This window comes from Heterodontus francisci, chromosome 11 (assembly GCF_036365525.1).
Source record: "Heterodontus francisci isolate sHetFra1 chromosome 11, sHetFra1.hap1, whole genome shotgun sequence".
Lineage (NCBI taxonomy): Eukaryota > Metazoa > Chordata > Chondrichthyes > Heterodontiformes > Heterodontidae > Heterodontus > Heterodontus francisci.
In genome coordinates this window covers 104,229,094-104,241,722 of record NC_090381.1, presented here as the reverse complement: position 1 = coordinate 104,241,722, position 12,629 = coordinate 104,229,094, and the positions used below count along the sequence as shown (strand labels likewise).

Below are 12,629 nucleotides of genomic sequence, written 5' to 3'. Positions count from 1 at the left end.
AAATCTGATCTCTTCTGCATCCCTGATTTCTATTGTCCCACCTTTGGCAGCCGCACTTTCAGCTAGCTAGGCCCTAAGCTCTGGAATTCCCTGCTTGGTCCGCTCTGCCTCGCTCTCCTCCTTGAATACAATTCTTAAAAACTACCTCTCACCTATCCTAATATCTCTTTATGTGGCTCAGTGTCAGATTTACTTTGATGCCACTTCCGTGAAGCACCTTGAGACGTGACATTACACTGAAGGCATAATATAAATGCAGGCTGCTATTGTTTCAGTTATTGTTTGTCTAGCCATGTAATGCCATCTGAATTCCATCTATGTAAAATGAAAACTTTCAACATTAAAACTGAAAGCAGTTTGCTGGTGATCTTTTAGCTCTTTTGCAACATTAGAAACACTGCTGTCAGTCAGGGGCTGATGAACAGGACGACATAAATGCACTGGATTACAAGTGCAGAGCTCTACTTTGATCTGAGAGTGATGCAAATTGCACAGCAATATAGTAGTGTAGAAATTCATTGGCTTTGTTCCAAAAATGATTCGGCAACACTTTATGTGGCTCAGCAGTACTACTCTTGCCCACTGAATCAGAAGGTCATCGGTTCAAGTTACACTCCAGAGACTGGAGCACATAATTTAGGATGATGCAGGTTTCCACCAACACCAGCAAAAGATTAACCAGTACCTGTCCATGTTGTTGTTTGCAGGAATAACTGTGCACATGTTGACAGCTGTGTTTCCCTACAATATAAAAGGAAAGGACTTGCAATATCTCGCAGCTTTTGCTGGACCAAAACGCTTTACTGGCAATGAAATACTTTTGAATTGAAGAAAGGAAAAAGAGCAGCAAAGACAGAGTATGAGAAGAGACTTGCAGCCAATATAAAAGGAATCCAAAGGTCTTCTATAGGCAACAAACAGTAAAAAGGTAATAAGAGGAGGAGTGGGTCCATTTAGGGTCCAAAAAGAGGATTTAAGCATGGAGGCAGAGGGCATGGCCGAGATACTAAATAAGTACTTTTCATCTGTCTTTACCAAGGAAGAAGATGCTGCCAAAGTCGTAGTGAAAGAGGAGGCAGCTGAAACACTGGATGGGCTAAAAATTAATAAAGATGTCTAGAAAGGCTGGCTGCACTTAACAGTGATAAGTTACAAGAACTGGATCAGATTCATCTGAGGATACTGAGGGAAATAAGGGTGGAAATTGCAGAGATACTGGCCATAATCTTCCAATCCTCCTTAAATACAGGGGTGCTACCAGAACACTGGAAAATGCAAATGTTACACCCTTGTTCAAGAAAGGGTGTAATGATAAGTCCAGCAGCTACAGGCCAATCAGTTTAATCTTGGTTTTGGGAAAGCTTTTAGAAACAATAATCTGGGACACAATTAACAGTCACTTGGATTAACTAAATAAAGTCAGCATGGATTTGTTAAGGGAAAATAATATTTAACTTTTGATTGAGTTTTTCAATGAAGTAGCAGAGAGAGTTATTGAGCGTAATGAAGTTGATGTGGTATGCATGGACTTCCAAAAGGCATTTGATAAATTACTACATTACAGGCTTGTCAACAAAGTTGAAGGCCATGGAATAAAAGGGACAGTGGCAGCATGGATACGAAGTTGGCTGAATGACTGGAAGAGAGTAGTGGTGAACAGTTGTTTCTTGGACTGGAGGAAGGAATGAGTCATAGAGAGATACAGCACTGAAACAGGCCCTTCGGCCCACCGAGTCTGTGCCGACCATCAATCACCCATTTATACAAATCCTACATTAATCCCATATTTCTTACCGCATCCCCACCTTCCCTCAATTCTCCTACCACTTACCTACACTAGGGGCAATTTATAATGGACTATTTTCCTATCAACCTGCAAGTCTTTTTGCTGTGGGAGGAATCCGGAGCAACTGGCAGAAACCCACGCAGTCACAGGGAGAACTTGCAAACTCCACACAGGCAGTAGCCAGAACCGAACCTGGGTCGCTGGAGCTGTGAGGCTACAGTGCTAACCAATGCGCCACCCCAATGATTTCATGGTCTCTATTAGACTAGATTTTTAATTCCAGATTTATTAATTGAATTCACATTACACCATCTGCCATTATGGGATTCGAACTCGTGTCCCCAGAGCACTAGTCTGGGCCTCTGGGCTACTAGTCCAGTGACACTACCACTATGCCACCACCTCCCCATTAATGCTGTGGGTTCCCCCAGGGGTCAAGTTTTGGACCCCTGCTTTTCTTGATCTATATTAATGTCCTGGACTTGGGTGTGGAGGGCACAATTTCAAAATTTGCAGATGACACAAAGCTTGGAAGTAGCGTAAACTATGAATAGGAGAATGATAGACTTCAACAGGACATAGACAGACTGGTGGAATGGACAGACACATGTCTGTTCAAATTTAATGCAGAGAAATGTGAAGTGATACATTTTGGTAGAAAGAATGAGGAAAAGCAAAATAAAATAAAGGATGCACTTATAAAGAGGGTGCAGGAGCAGAGAGACATAGGGGTATATGTGCACAAATCATTGAAGGTAGCAGGGCAGATTGAGAAGCAGTTAATGAGTCATTTGGGATCCGGGGCTTTATAAATAGGGGCACAGAGTACAAAAACCATTTTAAAAAATGGTTTGACCTCAACTGGAGTATTGTGTCCAATTCTGGGCACCACACATTGGGAAGGCTTTGGCGACTGCAGAATAGATTTACTAGAATGGTTCTGGGATGATAGACTACAGTTAAGTGGATAGGTTAACAGAGCTGGGGCTGTTCTTCATGGATAAGGTTGAGAGGAGATTTGATAGAGGTGTTCAAAGTCATGAAGGGGTCCAGACAGGGCAGATAGGGAGAAACTTCACATTGGCAGAAGGGTCCAGAACCAGAGGACACAGATTTAAGGTGACTGGCAACAGAAGCAACAGCAACATGAGGAAAAACTTTTTTATGCAGCAACTGGTTAGGATTAGATTAGATTAGATTAGAGATACAGCACTGAAACAGGCCCTTCGGCCCACCGAGTCTGTGCCGACCATCAACCACCCATTTATACTAATCCTACACTAATCCCATATTCCTACCAAACATCCCCACCTGTCCCTATATTTCCCTACCACCTACCTATACTAGTGACAATTTATAATGGCCAATTTACCTACCAACCTGTAAGTCTTTTGGCTTGTGGGAGGAAACCGGAGCACCCGGAGAAAACCCACGCAGACACAGGGAGAACTTGCAAACTCCACACAGGCAGTACCCAGAATCGAAACCGGGTCCCTGCAGCTGTGAGGCTGCAGTGCTAACCATTGCGCCACTGTGCCGCCCTTGTGGAATGCACTGCCTGAGAGTGTGGTGGAGGCAGATTCAATCATGGCTTTCAAGGAGAATTGCATTATTATCTGAGGAGAAAAAGATTTGCAGGACTAAGGGGAAAAATGAGGGAGGTGAGTAGCTCTTACAGAGAGCCAGCACGGGTATGATGGGCTGAAAGGCCTCCTTCTGTGCTGTAACCATTCTATGGTTCTATGCTTCTGTAGTTGCTGTGATTTAAAAAAAATGATGTGAAGGTTACTTTACAAATTCTTGTTCTTTCCTTTGTTTTCTAACAAAGGCTGCATATACTCCCACAGCTAGCTCGACTACACTTCTTCACATCCTGCCTCCTATAAGGACTCCATTCCATTCTCCCAGTTTCTCCGTCTCCGACGGATCTGCTCTGATGATGCTACCTTCCATGACAACGCTTCTGATATGTCTTCCTTTTTTCTCAACCGAGGATTTCCCCCCACTGTGGTTGACAGGGCCCTCAACCGTGTCCGGCCCATTTCTCGCACATCTACCCTCACCCCTTCCCCTCCCTCCCAGAACCGTGACAGGGTTCCCCTTGTCCTCACTTTCCACCCCATCAGCCTCCATATCTAAAGGATTATCCTCCGCCATTTCCGCCACCTCCAGCGTGATGCCACTACCAAACACATCTTCCCCTCCCTTCCCCTGTCAGCATTCCGAAGGGATCGTTCCCTCCGCAACACCCTGGTCCACTCCTCCCCCACCTTGTCCCCTTCCCATGACACCTTCCCCTGCAATCACAGGAGGTGTAATACCTGCCCATTTACCTCCTCTCTCCTGACTATCCAAGGCCCCAAACACTCCTTTCAGGTGAAGCAGCAATTTACTTGTACTTCTTTCAATGTAGTATACTGTATTCGCTGCTCATGATGTGGTCTCCTCTACATTGGGGCGACCAAACGCAGACTGGGTGACCGCTTTGCGGAACACCTCCGCTCAGTCCGCAAGCATGACCCGGAGCTTCCGGTTGCTTGCCATTTCAACACTCCCTCCCTGCTCTCATGCTCACATCTCTGTTCTGGGATTGCTGCAGTGTTCCAGTGAACATCAACGCAAGCTCAAGGAACAGCATCTCATTTACCAATTAGGCACGCTACAGCCTGCAGGACTGAACACTGAGTTCAATCATTTCAGAGCATGACAGGCCCCCATTTTACTTGTATTTTTGGTTATTTTTTTAAAATATATTTTTTGTGTGTTTGTTTTATTTCATCTTAGTTTGTTCAGCTTACCCACTGGTTTTTTTTTCATGTTTGTACTTGCTGCTGTTGAATTTTCAGTCTGTTAGCACCCTATCTGTACTAATGCTTTGTCTTTCAACACACCATTAACATATTGTTTGTCTTTGCTCCATTACCTTCTGGTCAGCTATTCTGTGACCTTGTCCTATTTACACCTTCTCCTTTGTTATCTCTTGCCCCACCCCCACTTTACTTCCTTATAACCTTTTACATTTCTAATCTTTGCTAGTTCTGAAGAAGGGTCACTGACCTGAAATATTAACTCTGCTTCTCTCTCCACAGGATGCTGCCAGACCTGCTGAGTATTTCCAGCATTTTTAATTTATTTTTTTATTTAGAGATACAGCACTGAAACAGGCCCTTTGGCCCACCGAGTCTGTGCCGACCATCAATCACCCATTTCTACTAATCCTACATTAATCCGATTACCCTCTCACATCCTCACCTTTCCTCAATTCTCTTACCATCTACCTACACTAGGGGCAATTTACAATGGCCAATTTACCTATCAACCTGCAAGTCTTTGGCTGTGGGAGGAAATCGGAGCACCCGGTGAAAACCCACGTGGTCACAGGGAGAACTTGCAAACTCCGCACAGGCAGTACCCAGAATTGAACCCAGGTCACTGGAGCTGCGAGGCTGCGGTGCTAACCACTGCGCCACTGTGCCACCCCATGCGCCCCCATGCGTTTTTATTTCAGATTTCCAGCATCTGCTGTATTTTGCTTTTATTATTATGGCTGCATATACTGATTAGTCTCACAGTGATATTTGCAGAATGTACTGTATATCCAACAGCTCAAGTCTACAGATAACCACATTGTACACCAAGCGAAGCAACAAAGAAATACTTGCATTTATATAGCGCCCTGCATGACCACAGGATGTCTCAAAAGGGCTTTACAGCCAATGAAGTATTTCTGAAGTGTAGTCACTGTTGTAATGTGGGAAACATGGCAGCCAATCCAAGCTGAGCAACTCCCACAAACCGCAAAGTGACAATCATCCGATAATCTGTTTTAGTGATGCTGTTTGAAGGATAATTATTGGCCAAGACACCAGGGATAACTGCCCTGCTTCTCTTCGAAATAGCACTCATGGGATCTTCCCTGTCCACCTGACAGGGTCTTGGTTTAAAGTCTCAACCAAGACGGCATCTCCAACTGCCTCAGTGCTGCACTGGGAGCGTCAGCCTTGATGTTTGTGCTCAAGTCCCTAAAATGGGAGACGATGAGTCCACAACCTTCTGACTTAGAGTGCTACCAACTGAGTCACAGCTGAAACCTGCCTTGCTATTTATAGAGCCTCTGAGCAAGTGCAATTGCACCGAACTTGCATATGTGACTGTAACCTAGGGCAGAGCCAGGATTATGGGCGGAGATGCATTCGGGCGGAGATGATTGTAAAAGATCTTTTAAGCTGCATATTCGAGTCCAGATTGTGCAGGTTTTTGGACGCAAATACTCAGACCTGTGAAATCACCTGTTTCTAAGTCAAACTAAGCAATAAATAGTTCATTTGCTGGATTAAAGTTTGGAGAAAGTGCAGCAAGGAATTATCCTTGGGTATGTCTGTAGGCAGATAGCTGACACATATGTAGAGCAATTTAGTTGGAGGGTTAACCCATTTGAAATTCTGTTAACACCTCCCTTAAAATTGCAGACATGGGAGTATCCTTTGAACACATTACCCATTCATCTCCAATCATTGCTCGGCATACACATATGAATGCAGTTATATTAAACTTATTAAAAGCACATCATGACATCATCATCAACTCCTCCATATTTTGCATCAATTAAATTGTAGGAAAATATAATATAATGCCTTTGTTTTGTCGTTTCAGTGAACAAAGGGGCACTTCCACAGGTTAGGAGCAGACGCAAAACCAAAAACAGGTCGCAGGCAGAAAACAGTAACGTTGTCCTGGGACATCAGCTGTAAGAATTGTTCTTTCAAAAAATAAGGCAAAATCTTTCTGATCACGGTATGTGCTACTTCTGCACTTTAAAGCCCAGGAGTGTTCCCGAGCTGTAACAATAAAATATCAGGCATTTGTTATGTCGAGGTCGATCTGTTCAGCAGAGTTTATTTGGGCATTTTAACTCCTCAGGAGAAACTCAGTGCTGACTCAACGCCTTGTTTATACTCTCTGCACTTTGATCGTGCAGTTATTAAATAGAGAGAGGTTATAAAAGCAGACATGCACGTTATATAAAGAAATATATTTCTACCAGGATCTTACCAGGTGTTCCAAACTTCGAAAGCAAGCATCCACCACCATCAACTTGCACCTCTCGCCAATCACCTCCGGGAGTGGGATATATATATAATACGCCAACAACACGCTGACTATCGCAAACACAAGCAGTTTAGTTCCCATTTCCACCGGCGGCTTTCTCTGTGCTGGCGATGCGATAGTCTCAATCAACCAGTCCCTAAGATCAGAAGATGCAAAAAACCACAAATGAATTAGAACTCAGCGTGTCCGCGGATTCCTCCCGAGCTGCCTCTGGACGTGACAAAGTTTGAGGTCGAATTTTGCCAAACTGATATGACAACACGTGTTAATATCAGCTGATTGCATCGTTCAGCAGTTGATGTGAGTGCCCGGGCCATCAGTTATTGCTACTTCGTTCGGCTCCATGTTGCTCAATAGCGTCTCAGTTCCCCCTGTTACATTGCACAAAGGCGTCTCCAGTTCTGATCCGATGGGAAAGCAGGAGGCATGTTTAACGGGTTAAGAAGCAGTGCTGACTCTTTAAAACATCTTTAATATGCTTGGGGGGAAGAGGGGGAGGTGCAAAATGTTGACACAATCCTGGGACCCTCCGCGATTATTGATGCACTCACTGGCACCCTGCGAATAATCACACAAAGGTATTTCCTGCAAATAATAGTCTCCCCTATAGACCTATGCAAAGACTGACACATTCTCAGGAATCTCCTGCAAATATCCATACCATAAACCTGTCGTTACCTGAATTTTTGTTAATTTATTTAAAACAATTGTAGATCGTACAGATTAATAGAAATAGTAATTCAGGGAAGTTTAACTCGCCAGGGGTGGGTAGGTGGGTTTCTGTGCAGGCAGCAGGCTCAAAGACCAGAAACTGACACCATCTCAGGACACCAGCAGGAATCCACTGAATTCCGCGATTAACTCCAGCTCATTGATCAGTGTGCGGGAAACTCCCGTGGGTCAGACATTCACACATTTTAAAAGGCAATTAAGAGGAGTTTTAATAAAAAAAATTTAAAAATATATAAAAGGGGGGGGCAATCATACTCTGAAATTATTAAACTCAATGTTGAGTTCGGTAGGCTGTAACGTGCATTGAGTTCAATAATTTCAGAGCATGACTGCCCCTCCCCCCTTTTTATTTTAGTTTGTTTCATCATTCATTTTTTTTACCATGTGCCTGCCCACTTTTTTTTTCATGTTTGTGTTTTATTATTCCGTCATTTAACACCCTCTCTGAACTAACTGCTTTGCCTTTCACCACACCAATAGCATACCCTTTGCCTTTGCTGCATGACCTGGTCAGTTATTCTCTGTGACCCTCTGTCCTACCAACACCTTCCCTTTTGTTATCTTTTGCGCCCCCCCCCCCCCCCCCCCCCCGCTTTATTTGCTTAAAACCTATTACATTTCTAAATCTTTGCCAGTTCTGATGAAAGATCACAGACCTGAAATGTTAACTCTGCTTCTCTCTCCACAGATGCTGCCAGACCCGCTGAGTATTTCCAGAATTTTTTGTTTTTATTTCAGATTTCCAGCATCTGCAGTATTTTGCTTTTACTTTAAATATTAAGATCTGGCAGCTGTTTCCTTGCCTAAGTGAAAGGCTTTTGCTCAGAGGACCTATTCTGAGAGTGTGCTTTCACTGCTTTGGAGATGACTTCCAATACTTTGGAGCTCATTTCTTCAACCTTGGAGTATTTTGTCCGTGATCTGCATTTGCCTCCTGCCAGCCTTCACAGCAGTATGGTAGCTATTTCTACCTTGGACCAAAGACGGGAACAGGAGCAGCAACAGCAGGAACAGCATCAGCAGCAGTAGCAGCAGCTTTCTCCTCAACTACCTGTCACTCCACAGGACAGAAGAGTTGAGTACAGAGCTCCAGCTCGCAGCAGGCAATAACCCTAACACACGGTATTGCTGCCGAAGATTAGCTTCGACTGAGCATCATTGCCTCAGGCGGCTCAGACTTTCCCATCAGGACGTTGCTGGCATTTTCAGCCTCCTTGAAGACAATCTCCTTCCAAGTGGACTGGGTGGACATGCATTGCCTGTGATGGTTGAGGTCACCACAGCCCTTAATTTCTTCACTTCCACTTCCTTCCAGGAGATATTTGTAGAATTTCATAATCTGCTGTGCACAAGTGCACTCCTAGATGACAGATGCTGTGTTTAACAGGGCTGACATTATCGTGCACTTCACCAGTGACGAGGCCAGTCAGAATGAGAAGCTGCTCAGATATGCTGCTCTGGCTTGAATTCCCACAGGTACAGGGAGTCATTGACATGTGACAATCAAGGGACCCTCAGATCATCCAGCATTATTCATCAATCTAAATGGATTCTACTCCATCAATATTGAGCTGGTCTGCAGGCAATGAAAGATTCACATGAGTGGCTCCCCAAGATATCCAGAGAGCTGCCATGATGCATTCATCCTGCACCAGTCAAGACTCGAACATCTCTAAGCAGAGTTAGTCAATAACTCCTTGGAGACAAAAGCTACACTCTAATGACACGGCTGATAAGAATGACACCCAGGTAAAGTACAACAGAAGCCACATGAGCACAAAAGTGGTCATTGAGCAAGCCATTGGGGTGCTGAAGATGTGATTCAGGTGCCTGGACAGAGCTGGGGTGCCTTTCAGTCTGCACCAGCAAGGTTGTCCAGAATGATAGTGGCCTGCTGTGCCTTACGCAACATTGTGCAGCAGTGCGGACTGAAGCTGCAGGAGGAGGAATGTGATAACTGCTCTGCATCTTCAGAAGAGGAGGAACTAGAGAAGGAGGAGGAGGAGGAAGAGGAGGTGCAGGAGGAAGCGGAGGAGCCTGATGTGGTGAGAGCACCTGTAGCCGCTCACTTAGCTGCCAGGGATGCCCAAACAGACTATTCAGGCACACTTCAGTTAATCTGAGTCCATGCAGCCATCTGGCACATCAATTCTGTACTCACTGTGCCCCCAGCCCCCAGCACATAGCAGTCTCACAAGGAACAATCCGTCCATCTGACAGACACCCATTTGCTCATCGTTTACTTTTGTCATAATATTTTTCACAAGGCAGAAGGCCACGAGGCAGGCAGCAGGCAATATTGTGGAGGATGGTACAATGGAGCTTTGAAATAAAGTTTATGATTCATAAACATTAACCAAAAATGTAACAACTGTAGCACGGTTTTGAACACCCAATTGAATACCTTTGTGCAACTACAAATCCTTAATCTTCCTTTTTCTATTACTCTTACATGGTGCAGCCCCTGTGGTTTCAGCAGAGCTCGGGCCAGGCTGTTAATTTACCTGCAACTCAGATGCTCATGGCGGAAGCCCTTGATATTTTGGAGTCTGTGAGGAGCTCACCAAAGACTGTCCCACCTGCACCTCTGCAGGGCTAGACTGAACCATCAGGACAGAAGGCAGCATGTGGGCCTCTGACTAAGGTGTGGGCATGGTGTCAGGAATGGCCGAGCTTTGAGCAGAGCCCCCATTTCCATGTCCCCTTTTTCCATCTTTCCTCTCATGGCCCACCTGCCCTGCCCTGCTAGACATGAGCTGGAGACACTTTGCTGCACTTCAGAGGAGTATTGAATGGCCAAGGTGACGCTTTCCTCCATCCTGCCTATGGTGGCAGTCTGAGTGTGCAGGCCATTGGTGAGGGTCAACGTGCACTCGGTTGCCTTCTCCCTGCAGGTAGCCAGTCTTCCCATGGACGTAGACATCTGTGCGAATGCTTGAGATATCATGGCATTCATCCTAGAGACAGACTCCTTCAATCTCTCTCCAATTGTGTGTAGTGCCTCCGGAAAGGCTGACAGAACCTCACACATTTTCTGCTGCAGCTCCAGAACAGTCCTCTTCATGGATGATCCCCGACACTCAGCATCTGTTTCTGGCTGAGTCGTGCTTGTGGGGGTCCTGCGCCCTCTGACAGGAACTCTGCACTGCTGACCCTGTCTTCACCTGCTACTGTTCACTTGTCATGCGTGGCTCACAATGTGTGAACACAACTCTCTGTCCTGGAGGTCCCACCGAGGTGTCTGTATTGGAGCTGGTGGAGGGTGCACATGAGTTATGTGATGGTGCATCCTCAAGGTGGGTGACCTCCTCTGAGGTGTCATTGTCCTCATCCTGCACCACCTCCTGAGGGACACTTGCAGGACCAATGAGAGATGAAAGACATGAATTAGAACTGACAAGGTGAGAGGGTTCAAAGTCATTATTGTGTTGATTATTATATTTCAGTGGCTGCCGACATCAAATCAATTTGACTTTGTGTTACCTGACCTGTGGCTGTGTTAAATTTAATTCTGTCACCAAGTAACTGGGTGCCCCCCCAGTGGCCAGATATTCCAAACCTCATCCTGCACAGATGTCAATATGGCGATGACTGGAGGGCACTGCTGGTTCCCTGTTGTTCTGTGCACTCCTCCTCCAATGAGAGAAAGAAGAGACCACAGCAAGTATGAGAAGTGGAATGTTTTAAAAGGCTGGAAAGACAATATTTGGGTCACTGTGAGGGACGGGCGTGTAATTGTAATAAGATGAGGGCGAGTGTCAGTGGTGGCTGATCAGATGGTGATGTGAGGAGGTGCGCTGAGAGAGAAGAATGGGTTGAGCTGAAAGTTTTTTTGGTCTGAAGTGTGCTGTGCAGGAGAAGGCTTGGCAATGTCAGCGTGAGGGGGGTTTGCACTTGAATATGCCATGCCACTCACCTTTCCTGCCCTGATCAGGTCATTGAACCTCTTGCGACACAGTATCCAGGAGTGAGGCGCCACACTCCAGCTGCTCAACTCTTCAGCAACCTCCAGCGATGCATGTTTATTCTCTGCGGCAGACTTCTTCCTCCTGTCCATGGGGAAAAGAAACACGCTGCAGGCTCTTACTGTCCGCAGCATGACACTTGAGAACGCATCTGAGAACTGTGGTGAAGCCTTTGCACATTGACTGTCCATCTGTCAAGTTGTTGCCTCTGCTTTGACAGATCTATAATGCTTCCATTCTGACCCTCACAGGGTCCTTTTAAATAGTGGTGCTAAAACGGACGAGAGCAGGTTGTCATCACACCCACCTGCTCTAACTGATCAGGAAAAGTCAGATGCAAATATCAGCCAGTGACAATTGCACGGCTGAAATTTCAAGGTTCCCGACGCTGCCAGTCTCCCTGCTGAGCATGGGTTGGAACATTAATATTCATCCCAGATTCTGAGGCCAGAAAGATAAAACTCTAATGATTTCCTATAAGTTGGGAATTCTCCTCCAGATCTCTTCGGTTAAGGAACCCCATTCGAAACCTTGTGCAAAGATACATTTTGATAGTCATGGAATATTTCAGTCAGTGCTTGAAGTGAATGCATTCTGTTTAAGCAAAACCAAGTAATGTGTACAGATGCATAAGTGAATGTACCTGTATAAAGTACTCCATTTTCCAAGTAATCCACAACAGTTCTTCAATCTATTTACATGTGCTTTTGTTTAATTTTCCCTATTGAAGTTTTCCTATTGGCTTTTTACTTTCAGAGTCATCCTATTTTTCTTTTCTGCCCTTCTTTACCTGTCACTTTTCAAAGATTAGATTTTAAGTATTTATAATTTTTACCTTGTTTTTTTTTACTTTTAGCCCTTCCCCTGTGTTTCTTTTTCAGTGTAAAGCCTATGGAGCAATGGAATAAGTTATTAAAAAAAAATATTTTTTGGTATGGTACTTGTTGGGATTCGACTAAGCTAACAATAATGTGATTGTTTACTTTGGAAGTGTATTCTATGATAAAGTGAAAGCAACCACAGTATCAAAACAGCTC

General features: G+C 44.9%; 1 protein-coding gene across 1 annotated transcript in view; it reads right to left on the bottom strand.

Annotated features, from left to right (window-relative positions):
* Positions 1–7,415, bottom strand: part of LOC137375441 (arylacetamide deacetylase-like) — an 86,525-nt gene extending 79,110 nt beyond the window's left edge. Inside the window, exon 1 of the mRNA XM_068042672.1 lies at positions 6,839–7,415. Within this exon, the coding sequence (XP_067898773.1) occupies positions 6,839–6,976 (138 nt within the window). The 5' untranslated portion in view covers positions 6,977–7,415. The remainder of the gene's footprint in view (positions 1–6,838) is intronic.
* Between the last annotated feature and the right edge of the window lie 5,214 nt (positions 7,416–12,629).